Raw genomic sequence first — 22,786 nt, forward strand, 5'->3', positions numbered from 1 at the left:
AGATTTCTGTCATTATTTCTTCAAACAGGTTTTCTATTCCTTGCTCAGTTTCCTCTCCTTCTGGAACCCCCATTATGTGGATGTTGCTTTGTTTCATGTTGTCCCAAAGTTCTCTTAGGCTCTCCTCCTGCTTTTTAATTTTTTTTTTCTAGAAGCTGCTCTACTTGGGTATTTTTTCCTACCTTGTCTTCTAGCTCAGTGATGTGGTCCTCTGCTTCTTCTAGTCTACTCTTGATGCTTTCTATTGAGTTCTTTACAGCAGCAATGTCATTTTTCATTTCTTCTTGGTTCTTCTTCATTTCCTCTTGGTTCTTACACATATTGTCGAATTTGTCTTCCATTCTTTTCATCCACCTTATGACCATTTCTCTGAATTCTTTCTCTGACAGGTTGCTTGCCTCCATTTCGTTTACTTCCTTTTCTGGTGATGCCTGCTTTTCTTTCATATGTGGGCTGTTTCTTTGTCTCCCCATGATCTCTCTTCTCCGGGTGTCTGGTTATGTAGTTCTCTCTCTCCCACCTCTGGCGCAGCCTGGAGACCTCCATCCCAGAGTGCCTAGTTCCTTTCTTTTAAATGAAACTTGTTTGCTTTTCAATTTTTTCATTAGCAATTTTAAGTAAAAATCAGTGGCCTTATTTTTTTAACATTTTTGACAAAAGGTTAAACTATTTCATAGTTTAAGCAAAGAAAATAAATGGAATAAAATGACTTTAACTTTGGTACTTATAAAAATCACAAACAGATTGATTTATGTGTATAAAAATGTGAGACACATTATTTACAGTCTGCCCTACTGAATAAACTTTAGACCCATAGAGTTGACATAGAGCAAAGTCAAGGAGGCCTACCCACTCCAAGATGGAGCTGCCAGGGAAAACCAGAGGGCCTGATGGGCCACACCTCTCTGAAGGTAAAGGTTAGGTCCCTCAATCAGCAGCGATTCCAGCAAAGCAAACCACTGAAGACAGCCTGACATGTGACGGCTACCACTCACAGCAGGAAGGATGGTGTTTGTGTCCCCCAAAATATATATGTTGAGCCCCTAACCCTTGTGTGGTAATATTAGGATGTGGGGCCTTTGGGAGGTTATTAGATCATGGGAGTGGAGCTCTTATGAATGGAATTGTGTCTTTATAAAAGGAACCCCACAGCTCCCTCCCCGCTCCCACCATGTGAGGACACAGCAAGATGACCATCTACAGGCCAGGAATTGGGCCTTCACCAGACCCTGAATCTGCCAGCAACTTGATCTCAGACTTCCAGCCTCCAGAACTGTGGGAAACAGATTTCTGTTGTTTATAAGCCACTGAATCTATTGTATTTTGCAATAGATGCTTGAACAGACTAAGACAGATGGCTACTAATCAACATCACAAGATAAATATCCTGCATGTCTCTCATCCATAAACAACCAATTCTGGGTGCTGGAGGCCCCAGACAGAGCTTCAGGACTATAGCAATGGCTTTGAAAGACAGAAAAAGGTTTGTCTCTAATTGTAGACCCAATACACATCAAGCAAGACGCTGGAAGAACTTTCTGAGAGCTAATTAGTCTGGTGGCTACATGTTACTGCCAAGTTCACTTGCAAGTGTCTACCGACACCCACTAGAGTTTCAAGATTGTAAAACTCAACCCACTTACTTGGTATATTTAAACAGCTTTACATAAACAAGAAGCATAAGAGAAATTTCAAATGTTCTTTTTTACAATACAAACAGATCCTTGGCAAGTACTTGCCTAAAAGTTGCCATCAGACCCATTAGTGTTCAAAAATTTGCCTGCTTCCCTCCTTCTGGCATGAATCTCTACAGTAAAGGCTGCAAATAAAAAACTCAAAGGGGTAAAAATTAGCTTGCCTACTAAAGATAACGGGAAAGGGGAGAAGGGAGTAGCAATGAAATAAGGAACTAACCACTTCCATTACTGATGTTTATCAGGTGCAAAGCACTGATGGCCACTTTTTCGACAGCCATTATTTCAAATCACTATAAAAACCTAACAGAATATGTTGTTACATTATCTTGAGGTCAGGAAAATGTCAAGAATGAAATAACTTGCCCAAGGACATGGACCAAGATTTGAACAGAAGTCAGTGTGATGCTACTAGTCTCCTACTGAGAGAAAATAATAATGACATTATGTTAAAATGTGTGTGCAAACTGTATACAGGTTTCTTTTTTTAATTTTTTTTTATTGATTTCAGAGAAGAAGGGAGAGGGAGAGAGAGATAGAAACATCAATGATGAAAGAGAATCATTGATCGGCTGCCTTCTGCATGTCCCCAGTGGGAATCAAGCCCGCAACCCAGGCATGTGCCCTTCCCCAGAATCAAACCTGGGACCCTTCAGTCTGCAGGCCGATGCTCTATCCACTGAGCCAAACATGCTAGGGCATATACCGGTTTCTGTGTTTATATATATCATGTAAATAAAAATAAAAATACAGAATATAAATGAGAATAAGCCAAGGTACAGCTTTCGTGTACAATGTGTACGTGTGCACTGTGAGACGGCTACCCCAGTCAAGTTGACTGACACATTCAATACCTCACATAGTTACCTTTTTCTGAGGTAAGAGTACTTGAGATCTGCTCTTGTAACAAATTTCAGGTGTACAGTATAATGTGATTAACTGTGGTCACTGCATATTAGATCCCCAGACCTTGTTCATCTTATAGCTGAAAGTTTCAGGCTTGATTAGTGTGGCTGGGTTGAAATTTGTGTTTAGTTTAGGGCCTCCATTTGAAACACATTTGGTTAACACTGTTGATATGAATAATAAAACAATGTATCTCAACTAATTCTTGTCTATGTAAAAGTAAATAATTGCATGCTTGAGAAGATAGGAATAATGGACTATTCGGTTGACTCTATTTAAGTATTACGAAGGGAATTAAAATAACCTAAGTAAAAATTTAAAAAGGGGTAGCTGCCTGGCCGGTGTGGCTTAGTGGTTGAGTGTTGCCCTATGAACCAGAAGGTCATGGTTTGATTCCCGGTTGGGGCACATTCCCAGGTTGTGGGCTCAATCTTCCAGTAGGGGGTGTGCAGGAGGCAACCGATCAATGATTCTCTCTCATCATTGATGTTTCTATCTCTTCCCCTCTCCCTTCCTCTCTGAAATCAATAAAAATATTTTTAAAGAGGGTGTAGCTTTTCCAAAGCCCCTGCTCTGAGTGAAATTCAACATTCAAGCCACGTGATTGTCAGAAAAATCACTCCACCTCTCTGGGGTCCTATTTCCTCATCTATAAAATAGAATTAATAAGCAAGAATCCACTTCTCCTTGAAAAAGGATATGGGCATGGTTAGAGGATACAGGGGTTAGCCTGAAGAAGCTCCAACAGCCGAAGCTGGAATAATTTGAGCAATAAAATAAATGATAATATTGGTTATATAGCTCATGGAATAAAAAACTTGTATGAGTCCATGCTGATATAAATAAATACTTGAATAAATACACAAATGGAGGAGAAGGAATGGAAGGATAGCTCTTCCTTATAGAAGAATCCCAAGTCGTAAATTTGGAAAGAATGACGGAAATACATAATCACCATTAGGAAAGCATCACAGTAAACATTACGCCAGATGCTAAAATCAGTGGAGGAAAATTTGAGGAGAAGCAGGATATTAACATGGACACCCTCAAAGTATCTTCCCCAAGATACTGATCCATTACAAAAAGGAAAATAGTAACTTTACGTGGCGAGATTCAGCAGACAGAGCCTTAATCAAATCATCAGTTGACATCACCAGGAAGAAGATACACTAACATGCACCCTTTCACGTGACGCACAGAGAAGGACACATCATCACTCCTGTGACAGTCTGGCCCAGAACACACAACCTCAATCCAATTGTGAGAGGACGTCAGATAAACCCAAACTGAGAGACAGTCTACAAAATAACTTACCAATACCCTTCAAAGGTGTCCAGGTCATAAAAAACAAGGCAGGAAAGGGAAACTGTCACAGATTGAAGGGGACTAAGGAGCTACAACAATTAAATGCAGTGTAAGGATCCTAGATTAGATCCTGGGAATAGGCAAAAGACACTAGGGGGGAACTGGCAAAATATTAGGTTAAATAAGTTGTTAACTTTAGGGAACGTGTTTATCTGCAAACACATTACAATTGAAGGTGAAGTATTAGGTTCCTAAATCATGGCCCAGGCTTTTCTACTTCTGAGCCTTTTATCACATTACTAGAAATTAGTGCAAGGGGCTCAACCCTCGCAGCTGCAGCGGCTTGCCTTAGCCCTCGCAGCCCCAGCTTTGTCCGGAAGGTCGTCCGGTCTGATTCGCATATTATGCTTTTATTATTATAGATTCCTTTTAACTGAAATGTCCTTGCCTCATCCATATCTCTTCCCCTAATCCTTCCCATATATAATGCCAGCCCTTCCATGGTTTTTGCAGTCCAAAGTCATTTTTCTCTACTCCCATAGCACTTTACCATACCTTTTTTTTTTTACACTTATCCCATCCCCCTTACATTTTAGCCATTGATATAAATCAGCAATTTTCAATTGGTGTGCTGCAAGAGGTACACTGGTGTGCTCCAAGAATTTTTAAACATGCAATAAATACCTTACTATTCAGTCAGGGGCACTGACCTCCTTTCCTTTAGATTGTCAAGTAAAAAAATGACAACAGCCAACACAATAGCTTTCCAGTGTGATTCAAAATTATACCTATGCTAGAGGCCCCTGCACAGGATTTGTGCACTGGTGGGGGGCGTTGCCTGTGGGGATTGGCCCATTGTGGGAGCGCCACTCATCCCCGTCAGCTGAGCAGCTGTGGACCCACCCTCTGAGCGGCTGCTCCCTGGTCCGGCATCTTCTGTGGAGCCAGAGCACTCACCTCTCCAGTAGGGGCCAGACCCAGGGACAATAGCACTGAGAGGTGGTGGAGTAGGCCTCAGTCCGTGGTGGCCATGAACCCTCCTCCCAGCCTCTAGGGTCAGCTCTGCAAGCCCGGCGCGGCGCTGTGCGGCCTGCGGGCTTCCGGAGGAGGCTGCAGGGAGCGAGGAGGAGGAGCCTGGGTGAGGAGGCAATGATCACAACCCAGGTTCCTGCCCATCAGCCTGGGGTTCGCAGTGAGAGCAGCCGCTCATCCCGGTCAGTCCAGCAGCACTCCCACTGTGGTAGCGCACTGACCACCAGGGGCAGCTCCTGTGTTGAGTGTCTGCCCCCTGGTGATCAGTGCGCATCATAGCGACTGGTCGACCGGCCATTCTGGTCGTTCTGCTGTTCAGACTCTGGACTTTTATTATATAGGATTTTTTGTCACACAGTTTTAGTCATTAGCTTTTATGTACCATGAGATAAAAAAGGTTGAAAATCACTGATATAAATGATTTATTTATACTAACAGACAGGTTCATTAAAGAAAGATCATATTATCTCTGTTGCCCCATACCAGGTCTGGAATTATATCTGACACAGAGTTAGGGTTCAATAATGGCTTTTGGAAAGACCCCTGGTTACTATGGCCTTGATGAACTTCAAACTCTTAAGGAACCAATAAACAGCCTAGAATGCCAATTTATTCATATGCAGTGAGAACCAGAACTGCCGATACAACAGGAAGCTCACGCTGCTTTAGCCTGCGGATTTTTTTCCCGTTGGAAGAGACATATATGGAGAGCTGAACTGGGATGAGAAGGCTGCTCAGGGAGCCAGGAGACCAAGTGGGTAATTTTCATCAACAACAGCACCAAGCAAGGTGGCCTGAGATAAAACCACACCCACCACCAGGGCCACACTTCCCGGCTCTCAGATCTGGGCCCCAACGTTGCTCAGTGCTCCACACCAGTGACAGTTTTCCTTTATGACTCTGTTTTCCTGTTCCCATACTAACCATTCTCCTTCTTCCTTTTTTTTTTTTTCTCTCTCTAGTCCTTAACCTCAGCTGCACATTAGAATCACCCTGAGAGCATTAAAAAATCCTAATGTCTGGACCTTACCCCAGATCAATCCAATCAGACTTTCTGGAGGTGGGCCTCAGGGCTTGGGATTTTTGAAAGCTCTCCAGGTGACTACAATGTGCAGTTAAGGATGAACACTACCATGATCTTGATATCATTTTTGTTTAGCTATGTTAATATCACCAAGCATGAAACAGACAAGTCCAACCTTTCCCACTTTTTGCCCCGATAGTCATATGTTCTCTCTCTCCAAAAGATATGTGATCGCACCTATTCTCCGTTTTGTCTCCTAATTTGACATCCAGCTATGGAGATGCATTATCCTAACCCAAATGGAAAAACCTTCAGGCAGTATCTGACAGGCCACTGGTGTAGTACGTTGTTAGGTGTACCAGCAACAGAAGGTAGGACAAAACGCATTTGACATATATGACAGGTAGAAGGATCAAATATTTTATCCTTTATCATCAGCCTTTGACAGAAATGAGATGAGAAACAGCTGGAAACAAGTGGTAAAGAATTTGTCAGGAAAAAAAAACAACAAGAAATTTCCTGAGTGCTAATTTCTCTGTGGCTCACTGCGTGGGTCCACGATGTAGCATAAAAATGAGTCAGAAAAAGATGAATCCCATACATTGAGAACTGAGATGGCTTATACTATGTATAAAGTGCTGAGTGCCAAAGAGAGAAAATGCTATGAGAGGGGGAATGAATGGGGAATGATTTCCAGCCAGGAGATTGTGGGTATCTTTGTAGAGGAGGTGGCATTTCAGCAGGGCCCGGGAGGATTTGAATGTGTGGGGCTAGGAAGGGCATTCAAAAGGAAACGGCCCAAGCACAGACGAAGGGGTGACATTCTGGAAGATGGACAGGGAACAACCAGTAGATCCATTTCCCCTGAGTGGGGGAGAACAGAGACACCAATATTTGAAATATTCTGCCACTTTAGTAGTTTTGGAACTATTCCCGCTCAAAGATTTGGTTAGATCTTAACAAGAAACTGTGAGAGTTCCGTTGTTTGCTTTTCACACTCATAACCTGATAAGATGTGTCCAAAGGGTTGCGTAGTGGATGTAGTAGTCTCATGAATGCATTTATGTATGTATTAAATTAAATTACAGGCCGGCTGGTGTGGTTCAGTGGTGAAGCGTTGACCATGAACCAGGTGGTCACAGTTCGATCCCCAGTAAGGGGCGTGCAGGAGGCCGATCAATGATACTCTCTCATCACTGATGTTTCTAATTCTCCCTGTCCCCTCCTCTCTCTGAAACCAATAAAAATACATTATAAATAAATTAATTAATTACAGAAGAGGAAACTTGGAGTTAAAAAGACCAAGTATTTCAATGGTGATACAGCATTTTCCTGAAGTGCAAGTTTGGCCATCTGCCCTTTTCAGTATTACTATTTTAGCTCAATAAAAAGAGGATAATGCCAAGCTGTGCTAATTAAGAGCGAATTCGGGTCTGAAGATGAGAAATACACACACGTCACTCCTCAGGAGCGAAGGAAATGATCGTCTGTCAGCTCAGCATTGAAACCCTGGAAGCCCCAGAAACCCCACAGCTGTTCCCAGGCTCTGCCAGCTGCTGTCACTATGGCAACGCCCCTCCCCAGGGAGCAACTCAGCCCCTGGAAACCACCAGCATTTAAAAATTAACGCAGATGAACCTGGATTAGATTCTACACAAGAAAATAATTCTTATATAAACGTTCTTAGATGTCTAAGGACATACTTGGGACACATGGGGTTACATTTAAATATGAATTGTGGATTAGATGGGCGCTTCTCAAACGTCAGTGTGCTTCAGACTCACCTGGTGGGCTTGTCAAAACACAGATTGCCAGACCCCATCCCCAGAATTTCTGATTCAGCATGGAGGGGTGGAGGCTGAGAATGTGTATTTCTAACCAGGTCCCAAGTGATGTTGATGTGGTCTGGGATCACACTTTTGAGTGAGAACCACTGATTTTGACCATTGTACTATAGTTATGTAAGAAAATGTCTTTGCTCTTATGAAATACTCATAGCAGTGTTTAGGACAAAGGGACATCATGTCTGAACTTCCTCTCAAAAGGTTCATGAGAAACAGATAGATGCACAAAATGAATAAAGAAAATGATAAACCAAATGTGGGAAAAAGATAATAATTGGAAAATCTGAACAAAGGGTATATGGAAGTTCATTGTGTTATTCTTAGAACTTTTCTGGTAGATTAAAATTAAAAAATTGATGCTGGGAAATAGAGTTATAGCTAATCATCTCGATCTGTTCAAGTCACAAGCTACACATGGTTATTTAAATTTAAATTAAATTAAATGTAACACAGAGCTCCTCAGTCACACTAGCCATACTTCATCAAGTGCTACAGAGTCATGGGTGACGAGTGACGACTGTACTAAACAGCACAAATATGGGACAGTTCCATCATCACAGAAAGTGCCTTTGGACAGTACTGATGACAGTGAAATGCAGGGCCAGGAAAGCTCAGTGCGCCAAAAGCAGTGGCAGAGGGAGCAGCAATAGTCACAAGCAGTAGGAGTCAGTTGTTTCCCACAGAAGCTCGTTTCTTCACTGAATGGGGCTAAAGGCAGAAAGTGATTAAATCATAAGCAGGTGGGTCACAGTGGCTTTGCATGGATTAGTGACATCTTTTTCTATAAAACAGGTCTTTATGAAGATTTCGAGAAGAGAAGGAAACTCTCACCTCACAGTACTCCGTGATGATGCAGAAACTATCTTGCTCCACAAAGCTGGCGTGGAACTTGACAATGGCTGGGTGGTCCAGCTTGGAAAGGAGCTGGGCCTCCAAATTGGCCTGCACAGTGTCATTTGGATTGAGTTCTCCCACAGAGATTTCCTTCAATACCTTTCTGCAGCGAAAAAAAATTTTTTTAAATATAGTGGGAGCTAAAAACACACACAATACATTTCAAAGTTCTAAACCAGTGGGGCAGGGCCATCTAATCAATGCACAGGCTGTGACTACTCGTAGGTCTGCCTGTTACGGCACTGTGTCTCTAGGTGGAGCCTGGGCCTGCCTCTCTGTCCTCACCAGGGACATGGCTTCCCCAAGACCTCTGACCTCCACACCTGTGGCTCTACAGTTTTGCTAAAACAGGGCAGAGAGGGAGCTAATCTTGAGCAACATCACTGAGGTGGCCCTTCCTCTGTCTCTCTAGATAGCTCCATTTCTTTTTGTCTCTTGCATGGTGTCTCTGTTTCTTTTTCTCTTTCTCTGTGTGCTTTCTCTCTTATTTGTTTTCATCTGTTTCTGTTTGCTTCTCAATTTCTATCCCTAACTTGGTGTCTCTTTGTCTCTATCTGTCTCTCTATATACATATGAGTATGTGAATATCATGTAATATATACAATGTAATATAATGTAATATAAATATATGTCACTCTGTCTCTGTCTCTTATTCTTGCTATATCTCTTTCTCTCTCTGACTTTCTCTTTCTGCCTGTGTCTCTCTCTGCCTCTGTGTGTGTGTGTGTGTGTGTATAATACACATAACACACACATGCACACACACACACATGCTTCTCTCTGAATCTAAGCTCTAAAATTTCCCAAATCTATTAGTAGGACAATATCTGTTTATTTTATTTTTTAAACTATCCCTGCCTTATTGCTACCCATACATAGAAGAGAAAAAAATATATAAAGACATTGACAGAGGTATTGAGGATCTTGAGCATATATAAGTGGAACAAATACTCATTAAATCTCAAAATTATTAATTTAAAAATTGTGATAACGCAGTGAAGAGTAGACCAAAACATTATCTCTTCCCATCTAAGAAAAAAAAAGTCTGATGAACAAACCAATTATAGTAAATACTGCTGGGTAGAAGCACTTTAGAACGCTGATTACGTGTGCAGACATACTCCACTGAGTATAAGTGAGCTGTAGCTGTTCATTAAGGCAAATTCAGTAGGACCTGTACTAGAAATCATTCTTCAAACAGTGTTCTTTAAGGGTTATCACTACGCATATTAATGAAAATGTATTTATATAGACACTCTCTTGATTAAAGGCCCTTTAACCAATTCACAGAGTAACCCGCATCCTCCAGTCCTTCCTAACAAATGCTGAGGACTGCCTTTGCCAAAGGGATGCCTGGAGCTAGCAGGTGCTCTGTGGCACGCCCATTTCTGTCCTTCAGTTGAGACTTGTTTGCTTACCAAAGTCACTGTGTTTATTTCAAGCTTGTTTATGCCAGTTGTGCTCATTATTGTAAACTTGTGACTAAAATATGACAAACTGATGAAGGATGAGTGTGAAAGTTATCTCTGCTAGAAAAACTAAGTCAAATGCTTACCAAAAAAACCTGACAAGTTGAAAAAAAATGTGGTTAAATAAAGTAATTGACAACACAATTCTAAAATGTTGGTTAAAAAATGTAAAAATCTAATATTCTTTTTTTTTATTTTATTGATATTTCACAGAGAGGAAGGGAGAGAGATAGAGAGCTAGAAACATCGATGAGAGAGAAACATCGATCAGCTGCCTCCTGCACACCCCCCACTGGGGATGTGCCCGCAACCAAGGTACATGCCCTTGACCGGAATCAAACCCGGGACCCTTCAGTCCCCAGGCCGAAGCTCTATCCACTGAGCCAAACCGGTTTTGGCTCTAATATTCTTTTTGAATGTTCTTCATGATCTTCCCATTCTGAATTCACCCTCCCCCCCAAAAGACAATCCCAGCAGGCACTGTTTCCACAGTGAGTGGTCCAACTACACTAGAAAGGACGGCTCTTCACAGGCTCTGCCTGGGCATTCACACGTGATTTAACTATGACTGCAATTTAAGAAGTTGGAATATTTGGTCCCCTTTCCCTAATGGTGCTTTCACATTGATTCTGTGAGTTTTAGAACACCCTATTAGCCTCTACTTGATAATGAAGTAGATCCCAGAGAAATGCTTGCTTGATAACATATTTTATGGAAAAACTGTTCTATCAAGAATTTGGTTAAAAATGACTTCATGTTGCCTGGCCAGCATGGATCAGTGACTGAGTGGCAACCTGTGAACCAGGAGGTCACGGTTCAATTCCCAGTTGGGGCACATGCCCAGGTTGCGGGCTTGATTTCCAGTGTGGGGTGTGCAGGAGGCAGCTGATCCATGATTCTCTCTCATCATTGATGTTTCTATCTCTCTTTCTCTCTCCCTTCCTCTCTGAAATAAATAAAAAAATATATATTTTTTAAAAATGCCTCCTGTTATTGAGAATGGCATCTCAGTATACATAGTACAGTTAGTATACTATAAGGAGCTTGAAATGGCATACACAGCTATGTTTTTTGTAACTTCTGAAGACTATGAAGCAGCAGGCAGAGCTCAATGACATCTTCATGGTGCTTTTCCAGTAAGTCACGGTGCCCCAGCTGACATGTAGTTGTAAAAGTCACAGTGGTTAAGCATGACAATATAAAGCCTTACACAAACTTTAATATTCTCTTGCTGTGAAGAAACAAAGGCTATAAACAGCTTCAAGATACTTATTTTTCCTTGCAAACATCAAGTATTGTGCAACAGAGCATGAGATTTTACAAATAGTTACCTGAGCCTTGCCTGGCAGCCTGATGATAAAGCATAAAATCTCATTAGCCCACAGCTTAGCAGATGAAGGTAGGACTATTAAGACAGGTGATATCTAATACAATCATCTCCGGCTGACACGGAGACACTCCACCTTCCTTCCTCACCGAAAATCCTGTCCCTGAGCTGACAGACGGAGCTCCTGCTGCATATCACTTACTATGAGATCCAATCAGACAAAGAAAGCGTGGAAACTCACCAAGTCAAGGACAGCTTGTCACCTGCTCAGGGACTCTCCGCCTGTCACCCACTCCTAAGTGACATGACAGGTATTTATTTTATCAGACTCTTCAACTGTTGGGGAGAAACTTTATGACAACAGCAAAAATGGTCATCCCGCCAGGTGCCTCCTTTTGCAGACTTTCTGTTCTCTCTCCCGAGTGTCATGATTCTTTATTTCTAGAATCTGCAGTGAACTGACAACCCAGGAGAGTGACTTTGAAAATCTGGGTCAACCATAGCTAATTTTATTCCCTGAGGATTGGCCCACCTTTCATACAAATAGAACCGATGATATTTTTGAGATGTCTACCAAAGTTTGTTTCCTCCCCAAATCTCCTCATATCCTTTCATATTTTCCCCCCTGAAGCAGCAGCATATGGGAAAGATGACACCATAAACTGTAGAGAATAGGAATCAAATCCCCAGTTGTTGATTTTCCAATAGAGAGACCAAGGCCAAAGAGAAAAGACATGGTGGACATCTGATCAATGGGTGAGTGTCCTCCCTGCCCCCAAGTGAGAAGGAAACCCTCTGGACCAGATGAAGGGAGGCAAGAAAGTTAGGGACTGCTGAACCCTTGAAAAGAGTCCCTGACTTCTAGGCAAGGTCCAGAGAGTAGGAAAGGAATAGAACTCCAAGATGGGGAAGGGAGCCTAAGGGCAGAAGAACTATGCTCTTTCCAAAGCAGCCAAAGAAAATAGCAGGACCCTCACATTTTCTGGGGCTCAGAAGGGGGCAGGTGTGAAAAAAGTATTCAAGGGGAAAATAAGCCGGTGGGCCTAAAAGAGCTTTCGAATCTCCAGTGAGGACTGCAGAAAGTGGCAGAAAGATGTTCCACACAGCCGCAACCATCTCAGTGAGAGCCGGTCAGCTGGTGAGACCAGAAGACTTCCCAGTTAGTCTAGAGATAACTAGTCACAGTCCCTTCCCTTGTGATTTCACCATCAACAATCAAGCATTGCAAGTACTAGTATATAGTAAGTACCTACTATGTGTCTATGGAGTAGCGGGCTCTGGGGATTCATGGTCCCTGCCCTTGTGTCTCCTGGGGAAGGCAGATATTAAATAGGTAAGTATGCACAAGTGTGTGTTTGTATTTTTAAAAACTTCAGATCGAGACAAATGCTATAAAGTTAGGGTAAATGATGACAAAGGCCCTCCTGATTTAAGATGCTCTGAGTCTCTAAAGCAGTGGTTCTCAACCATTCTAAGGCCGCAACCCTTTAATACAGTTTCTCATGTTGTGGTGACCCCCAACCATAAAATTATTTTCGTTGCTACTGCATAACTGTAATTTTGCTACTGTTAATGAATCGTAATGTAAATATCTGTGTTTTCCAATGGTCTTAGGCTCTACAGCAGCGGCTCTACAGTCACGACCCACAGGTTGAGAACTGCTGCTGTAGAGCCTAAGACCATCGGAAAACACAGATATTTACATTACGATTCATTAACAGTAGCAAAATTACAGTTACGAGGTAGTAATGAAAATAATTTTATGGTTGGGGGTCACCACAACATGAGGAACTGTATTAAAGGGTCGCGGCATTAGAAAGGTTGAAAACCACTGCTCTAAAGTGATCGCAGCTACTGTACCCACTGAGGGCAATGCCACAGGAAACATTTTAATCTCAGCTTAAATAAGAGAGTAATTTTTTTGCTTATTTGACTTTGTTTTGATTCAGCATTCATCTGTTTGACAGAAAGATAATTAAATCTGCTCAGGACTTTTAAGATAGAGTTTTCATCCATCTAGCAAGGCAGCAATTATTTTAATGAATTCTTTCTCAAATGGTAAAATCTCATTTTTTTTCTTATTTACTACAAAATATAGTTTCTGTATAGAAATTTTTGAAAACAAAACATATAGAAACTATTACCTACAATTTATCATAGAGATAATCAACATTAGTATTTCTCTGTATTTCCATCTTTTTCTACACATTTTTTAACAGTAGAGGCCAAACAGTTTACACAATTTGCCTGCTGCTATATTCACAAGACGTTATCATAGCTGACACCTGTCATTTGTGACCGCCAGTATCTTTAGACAATATCCCTACAATTGTAATAGATCCCTGGATTGTGGATCCTGTCTTTCCCAGATAGATAAAAACAGACAGACAACAAACAAAACCTACCTCTCCCACCTTCCTTGCACTGGGGTGCCAGTATCTAACCTGGGTTCCACCAGTCAGCTACACCCATCCAAGACTTTGCCTTGGGTGTGAGTTGTGTGAAGAAACAGGGGAGACACGGGACCTCCCATTCACTAACACAGGTGTCATAAGAAACAGTATGCCCTGGGGGCAGGGGCAGCAGGTCACTTCAGTGGTGTGGTTCTGGCTGATGTTTCTGGAAACTGAGCTGTCAGCCTGCTCCCTGCCTTCCCACTGCCACTGTGCATTATCTGTATTCTGCTTGAACCATGCAGAGGGTGGCTGCTCTACCCTGCACCTGGGAGCCCTGACCAAGGCGTTCTGCATGACATAAGTACATTCATGTGTTAACATGAATCACTGTTAACACTTTGCGGTAATGAAAATTGAACCTCCAATTAACCTCATTAGGTTAATTTTTATTTATTTATTTGAGTCTTAAAATTTAAGCTCTTCTAAGGGATTTTATGCCACAGTATTTCTCATTTACAGGTAGGAATATCATGAGAGTGGAAGCATCCTTTTGAAAGTTATTTCATCCCCTGTAATATGACATATAACTTTAAAATATAAAGGGCATGAAAAAATGTAATGTCAGAGAGTGATATGTATTCAAAAAGTGGCACATTGATTAAAAAAAAAAGGAAAAGCCAATTATCAACAAGACAAAAATAAAAACTGTTGGGAGAGGATGTGGGGAAAAAGGAGCCCTATACACTATGGGTGGGAATGTAAATTGGTAGCAACTATGGGAAACAATATAGTTTCCTCAAAAAAAATTAAAAATGGAGCTACCATATGACCCAGCAATCCCTCTTCAAATCTACTCTAAAAAAAAAATGAAAACATTTATTCATAAAGATATATGTACCCCTGTGTTCATTGCAGCATTATTCATAGCCAAGACATGGAAACAACAGAAGTGTTCTTTGATAGATGTTGGATAACGAAGATGTGGTACATGTAGACAATGGAATACTACTCAGTCATAAGAAAAGATACAATACTGCCATTTGCAACAATGGATGGATCTTGAGCGTATCATGCTAAGAGAAATAAGTCAGATGGAAAAGGACAGGAATCATGATTTCATTCATATGTGGGATATAAAACATAAGGCAACAAATGAATAAACAAAACAAAACAACAACAAAAAACTCATTGACATAGACAACAGTATGGTGGTTATCAGAGGGTGGGAGGGACACTGAAGAAGGCAAAGGGATCAAAAAATGGTGATAGAAAGAGATTAAACCAGGTTATAAGCACACAATGTAATATAAAGATGATATAAAATTGTACACCAACCTGCTGGAGTATAGGGGGCCCTAGTGGCCAGAGAGAGGCCTCAGGCACAATTAATTGCAGGTGCTGGCAGTTGGGGGCTGGGCCCATGTATAGGAAACATTAATAGCCCAGGGGATACAGGTAGGGCACCCCACCATCTTCCATAGGGATAAAAATAAAGAACATTTCCTCCATGTTAAATTCTGGTCTATTTTATCAATACTCCTGAAGACAGCTAGGATATTCCTGAAGTTGGCTAGACAAAATAAAGTGTCTTGAATACTGAATAATGAAACTACAAATTAATTTTAACCTATAGATAAATTCCATTTCCTAAGCTTTTCAAAACTGATTTAGTTCACAAACATATCAGCAGCATATAGGAGTACTGCATACAGATAATAAACAAAGAATAAATAAGTAATAATAATTAATAATAAAGATAATAAACAAAGAACAAATAAGAGTATAAGTATTTCAGACATTTCTGTTTGGCAAATATGCTATTCTTGGCTCCTGACTAGATTATATTTTCAGTTGTGGTGTCAAATCCCATGCAGTGTTTCACTGCGGGTACCATAACGAATTATACAAGTTGCCATTTCCTTCCTAAGTAACAGAAGAGAGTAAACAGCAAGCTCAGCAGTAGGAGGTTTGAAGACAAATAATGCCTACATTTGAGATTGTCTTAGGTACTATAACTCTGCAGGTATGACTTTATGTATGTACGGGCCAGTTTTTATCAAGTTCAATTGTGCAAAACTCATATGATTCAAAATTGTTAAATAACTGGGTAGTGATATGCCTTAAAAACAAAAATAAAACTGGTAACATATGACTTATTGCAACAAATCATTCATTCATTCTATCAGACTTTGAAAGGTACAGAGCTGAGAGCAAACAAAGACCCTGTTTCACATCAGCAAGGAAATTAAGGAGCATGACCGTGTCAATAAGGATATGAAAGAATAATTCACCCTAGATAATCAGGTTAGCTTTTGTTACGACTATTATATGCTCCAAATTTACAATGAGTGTTAGGTTAATATTCAAAATGCAATACTCTAATACAGAATTCTTGTCAGGTTTTCATTTTGAACATTACAGAAAAACACCAGAACTGTGGCTTTCAATGGGAAAGCCAGATGTGATGCAAAGCCCACCATGAAATCAAGATACAGAGACAAATTGAGTTTTAAGAAGCAACAAAAACTAATTAGAGCTCTATTTACTTCACTACGTAAAACTGACCAAGGATAAGCCCAGTTTAAAGTAAAATTAAATTATGATCCAGGCAAGAAGAAGGTTGGTGCTCTGAAAAAATAATCTAGGGTGTCAGTGAAATAAAGTCCCCTAATCTGATCGGTAGCAGGTAGATGCTGGCTGGCCTCAGTTAACATTCAGACAGACAAAACAGCAAAAAGTTTGTATTTCTAAATTTCAGTCTCTAATTCATCATTATGGTAATTGTAATATATGGACTTGTGCTAAATTTCTCTTTTATTTAACTACAGCATAAAGCAGGTTGTCATTTTATTTAATTTTTGAGATGGAAAGGAAGGAAAATAAAGCTTTATATATTAGCACACTTCCATTAGATGGTTTAAGCAACTGATTCTGGGTCTTATATTTCTGCTTAGTGCTTATACAAAAAAAAAAAAAAGCATCAGAAAGCCAAGGCTTAAGCTACCGACAGAGCTCAAATTAGAATCTACTACTAAGAAGGATCTAGTTTCCCTGAATGAGAGCTTTGGATTCAGGCACTGATTTGTAACGTACAAAAAGTTACCGTCCACTAAGAAGAGCTTCGAGACGGGGGACCAGTGCTAGCCTGTCTCTTATTACACAGGCTTCATTTTCCAGAGTCAGGAGGGCAATGGGGAACCGGGCTGACTAAGTGCTTCAGAACCTTGGTGCGTGCTGCATCTCACAGAGGAGGATGTGCAGAGTCCGCCTACCTGCCCAAGGAGTCCCCAAGGAGACCCCCTCCTCAGGTCATCACCCTGCGCCAAGGACACCAAGCAAGGTCATGAGCACGGCTCTCCACCAGCGTTGTTTCTAGAGACTCTGGGATTTACTTGAGGATAAATCAGAGTGTTGTCATGTTCATACAATGAAAGGAAAAAGAATTGTCAGAGTCATCAAGCGTGATATCTAAAGAAGCCTCCAAGAAAGGAAACAGGAGCGAAAGAGCGGCGCTTCTCAAAGTTTGCTGTGCCTATGAGTCATCGGGGGATCTGCTCCGATACAGGCTGGAATGGGCCCGAGCGTGCCCATCTCTAACAAGGTCACTGGTGATGCCCAAAGCTGCTGGTCCGGGGAGCACGCTTTGAGCCGGCGGGTCCCAGCAGTAGGGTCCAGAAGACCGCCATCGCTGAGAGTGTTGATGGGCCCAGAGTTCTCGGGAGGCTTGCAGGATAGTGGGTGTGAAGAGCAGCCCGAGAGAGAGGGCACATGTCCAGGCAGCGTGAGGTATTATTTGACGACAAAGGCTTCGAACCACTGATGGTCTAGCCCCCTCACTTTACAGATGAGGACACTGGCACCCAGAGAGGCTGTGAGACTTGACCACGGCCCCTCCTGAGAATATTTCACAGCCAACCAATAGGACCCCCAAACTCCAGTGTGTTTTAAAGCACCGTTAGGAAAATGGCCCTTCCAGTTTGGGCCCACGTGTTAAAAACCCTGGTTTGTGTTGGTTTCCTCTTGCTCTGTTCCCAGTAGTGATAAGGTGCAGCTGCCACTGACCCTTCAAATATGCCTTGTTACACAATTTATGACTCTCGTGTATTTATACTCTGCCCCATTCCACAGAGGAGCTGACATAACTTACATAATAAAATTAAAAAATGAGACCGGCAGGAATAGGTAGAAACAGGAAGCAGGGAAAAGCAGATGCTCATTTGCGGCCAAAAATGGCTGCTACAGTTGAGCTTCAGATTTAATTCCAAACTTCGTGGAATGTAGTATTACTACTGCTGCTGCTGCTGCTGCTGCTGCTATTTATGATCATGCCATAGATGTAATTCTTGCCTATCATAAGAGGGCATTTCAACCCCTGATCCTTCAGGACATAAACTGCCTTTCATTTTAATCACATAGCAGTAGTGGTTTCCTCAAAAAGGACATCAGTGATTATTTTAAATAGAACTCATTCAGAAATAGGATTCTAATGTACATATGGGATAAGGCGCCTTGATGTCTAATTTAGGCAAAGCTTCTTAACTCTTACCTTACTCGTTTCTAATTTCAGAACACCTGAACTGTGCAAGACACTCTTCTTGTCTGAGACACAGCCTCTGCCTTCCAGGGGTTTGCAATTCAGTGGGATGGCAGAGACAAATAATTACGAACTATAAGAAAGCAGCATGCACCTTCAAAGAATGAAAGAATATCCTAAAAAGAGAGCCAAAGGCCAATCACATGAAAACATCCAACCACTAAAATAATAATATTGGGGTTAATTATGATATAGAAGATGCCATATAAGAAACAGTTATTTGGCACCAGGCACTGTACTGGTGCAAGACACCCTGAAATGAGGAAGGTGAGATAAGACACTCTTGGAATGAAGAAACCGTGCCTTTAGGTGAGGCTCAGACCCTCACTTAAAGGCACAGAGTCAATAGAGTAGGAAACCACACCCAGTAATAAAACTGAGACCCCACTTCTGAATGCTGGGAACCTCACCTCTATGGGATCCTGCCTTCTGCGTTCACAAAGTGAGACCTAAGTGAGCTGCACGCTGAGATACAGTCTGTACACCAAGGGTGATAATATGAATAATTAGGAAAAAAAAAAAGGTACCCTCTTGCCTATCCCCCTCCCCCAAAGCACATGTTACAATTTTCATGAAAAGCATCTTTCAGAAATTGTAGAGCAATTCTGACATGAATCTCTGGCAAAGTTGAAGGCTGTGTGCATTTAGAACACGAAGCGGAGGCCAGCAGGGGCTCGCCTGGGCTATAGAGAATAAGGCTCACTAAATAAACCTCATTTCTTTCTGTGAGAGGGTTATTTGATTGGTAGATAAGAGAGAAGTAATTAGTCATGGTATCTCATGATTTCAGCCCGTCTGATAAATTCATGTTAACAGATGTTGACGAGAAGCGTCTTATGGTAGCCTTTTTAAAAAAATATATTTCTTTATTGATTTCAGAGAGGAAGGGAGAGGGACAAAGAGATGGAAACATCAACAATGAGAGAGAATCATTGATCGGCTAGCCTCCTGCATGCCCCCTACTGGGATGGAGGCCACAACCCAAACATGTGCCCTTGGCCAGAATCGAACCTGGGACCCTTCAGTCTGCAGGCCGATGCTCTATCCACTGAGTCAGACCGGCTAGGGCCTTGTGATAGCCTTTTAATATAGGGAGATGCGATCTTCATGTGGATTGGATTCATGGCTGGTTGAATAAGTGGGCCAAACAGGCTAGCGTCTTGGGTCTCAGGCCACTTTGCAGATGCTCCTTCTTGTAATGCCACTGGAATCCATCCATAACAATATCTTCGCCAACATGTTATTAATGACTTGAGTGAAGATCCAAAAAGACATATTTACCAAGTTTGTAGAAGACGCAAAGCCAGGCAACATAATCAATAGACATAGTCCAAGTGATTGAAGAAGTTGAAATGTGAGCTGGAACCCACCCAGGTTGAATTCTGCAAGGAGAAACCTGGAGGAGAAACCAAGATGGCGGCATAGGTAAACACCTAAACTGCTGCCTTGCACAACAATTTCAAAACTACAACTAAAAGACAGAACGGACACCATCCAGAACCACAGGAAAGCTGGCTGAGTGAAAATTCTACAACTAGAAGGAAAGAGAAAAACTCACAGAGAATTGGAGGTACGGCAAAGGGGCTTTGTGCGCGCAGAGAGGAAGGGCGGCTAAGAGCCTGGCTGACTTTCTCTGGCGGAAGGAAGCCTCCGACCACACTGAACCCCAGTTCTGATTGCACTGAACCCCAGTTCCGGGTGAACCCCTGGGGACCCACGCTCTTACGGGGGGAGTCTGGACTCTCGGGTGGAGACTCGAGCTGGGAAAGGCAGAAGTCTGAAGGCGCACGCGGGCCAGTGCGCACAAAGGCTGCGGAGGTTGCCACAGGCTTTCCCTAGTGGAAGGGAGTCAGAGGATCCTGACTGCACTGAGCCCCAGTTCTGACTGCAGTGAACCCCAGTTCCAGGCAAGCCCCTGGGGACCCACGCTCTTGTGGGGGGAGTCTGGACTCTCGGGCGGAGACTCGGGAGCCGGGGAAGGCGGAGGACTGAAAGTGTGCACGCGCAGTGCACACAAAGGCTGCGGAGGTTGCCACAGGCTTTCCCTAGTGGAAGGGAGTCAGAGGCTCCTGACGGCACTGAGCCCCAGTTCTGTCTGCAGTGAACCCCAGTTCCAGGCGAGCCCCTGGGGACCCACGCTCTTGTGGGGGGAGTCTGGACTCTCAGGCGGAGACTCGAGCTGGGGAAGGCGGAGGACTGAAAGCGCACATGCACGCAAGGGCAAGGCTGACAGGAAGCCAAGACTGAGACTCCACCCCATCCAAGCTGAGCAGAGAGGCTATTGCAATTTGGCAAGTCTAATCCTATAAGGCTGTCTCCAGCACCGAACTTCTCCCAGCATAGACACAGCTGATCCTTACAGCCAACTGGCCCGGAGGTCAATTCTTCCCAGTGATACCAACAACAATCAAGACTTAATTACAACAAGGCTGTACACACAGTCCACAAAGGGGTGCACCAAGAGTGTCCACCTCAGGTTAACTGGGGAAGCAGACCCACTGGGCCATATTGGAAACCTAGCACAAATATCTACCTTACCAACTCAGGGAATCAGTGAAAATGCGGGGTCAAAGAATCAGATCACAAACGAAAGAAATGGAGGAAAACAAACGACTGGATATAGAATTCAAAACCACGGTTATAAGACTTTTTAAGAATATCCTAGAAAAGGCCGATAAATATAACGAGACCCTCGAAGATATGAAAAAGGACCAACTAGAAATTAAACATACACTGACTGAAATAAAAAATATTATACAGAGACCCAGAAACAGAATAGAGGAACACAAGAATCAAGTCAAAGAATTGAAATACAAAGAAGCAAAAAACACTCAACCGAAAAAGCAAAAAGCAAAAAAAAAATCCAAAAAGTTGAAGATAATGTAAGAAGACTCTGGGACAACTTCAAGCGTACCAACATCAGAATTATGGGGGTGCCAGAAGAAGAGAGAGAGCAAGATACTGAAAACCTATTTGAAGAAATAATGACCGAAAACTTCCCCCACCTGGTGAAAGAAATAGACTTACAAGTCCAGGAAGCCCACAGAACCCCAAACAAAAGGAATCCAAAGAGGACCACACCAAGACACATCATAATTAAAATGCCAAGAGCAAAAGACAAAGAGAGAATATTAAAAGCAGCAAGAGAAAAACAGTTAATTACCTACAAGGGAGCACCCATACGACTGTCAGCTGACTTCTCAACAGAAACTATGCAGGCCAGACGGGAGTGGCAAGAAATTTTCAATGTGATGAATAGCAAGAACCTACAACCAAGATTACTCTACCCAGCAAAGCTATCATTCAGAATTGAAGGGCAGATAAAGAGCTTCACAGATAAGAAAAAGCTGAAGGAGTTCATCACCACCAAACCAGTATTATATGAAATGCTGAAAGGTATTCTTAAAGAAGAGGAAGAAGAAAAAAGTAAAGAGAAAAATTATGAACAACAAATACATATCTATCAACAAGTGAACCTAAAAATCAAGTGAATTAAAAACCTGAGGAACAGAATAATCTGGTGAATATAATAGAATCAGGGGCATAGAAAGGGACTGGACTGATAATTCTCAGGGGGAAAGGGGTATGGGGGGTTCATGAAGAGAATGGACAAAAATCATACACCTATGGATGAGGACAGTGGGGGGGAGGTAAGGGCAGAAGGTGGGGTGGGAAATGGGTGGAGGGGAGCTATGGGGGGAAAAAGGAGAAATAATTGTAATAATCTGAATAAAGATTTATTTTTAAAAAAATAAATAAATAAATAAATAAATAAATAAAGAGAAAAAAAAAAAAGAGAGAAACCTGGAGTTCGATAGTTACAGCTGGGAAAATAAAATCTCTAAAGTGAGTGGAACCCACTTAGGAGTAGAATGGCTGATCTATAAAAACTGTGAAGGTGTGTGGGGATAAGACTAGTTGCGCCCCCCCCCCCCAAATTCAATATGAGACCACAATATGATGTGACTGTTGAAAGAGCTCCTGAGACTCCAAGCTGATTTTGAAAGGGCTGGAAGGTTTTAGTATTAATACACTTGGTTCCATTATACCCCTTGTGTTCAGGCCTGGAAGCCCCATTTCAAGGGAAATAATGTCATAGAAGTTACCCAAGGAATGATGATTAAGATTTTCAGGAGTCTTAAAATCAGGTTACCCAAGGAGTAGAGAAATGAAAGGGACAGAAATATATTTGGAGCAATAACTTATGAAAATGTGCTAGAAATGTTTCCTGTGGCATTCATTGAATACTTAAACCCATATAAAAAGTTATTTTCTCCACTTTACAAGTGAGAAAACTGAAA

General features: G+C 42.0%; 1 protein-coding gene across 4 annotated transcripts in view; it reads right to left on the bottom strand.

Moving 5' to 3' along the window:
* NEK11 (NIMA related kinase 11) overlaps positions 1–22,786 on the bottom strand; it is a 177,354-nt gene that overhangs the window by 125,710 nt on the left and 28,858 nt on the right. For all 4 annotated transcript variants that reach the window (XM_080672738.1, XM_080672739.1, XM_080672740.1 and 1 more), the window contains one exon: positions 8,637–8,802. In XM_080672738.1, the coding sequence (XP_080528864.1) occupies positions 8,637–8,802 (166 nt within the window). The remainder of the gene's footprint in view (positions 1–8,636; positions 8,803–22,786) is intronic.

The sequence above is a fragment of the Plecotus auritus genome (assembly GCF_963455305.1).
Source record: "Plecotus auritus genome assembly, chromosome: 6".
Lineage (NCBI taxonomy): Eukaryota > Metazoa > Chordata > Mammalia > Chiroptera > Vespertilionidae > Plecotus > Plecotus auritus.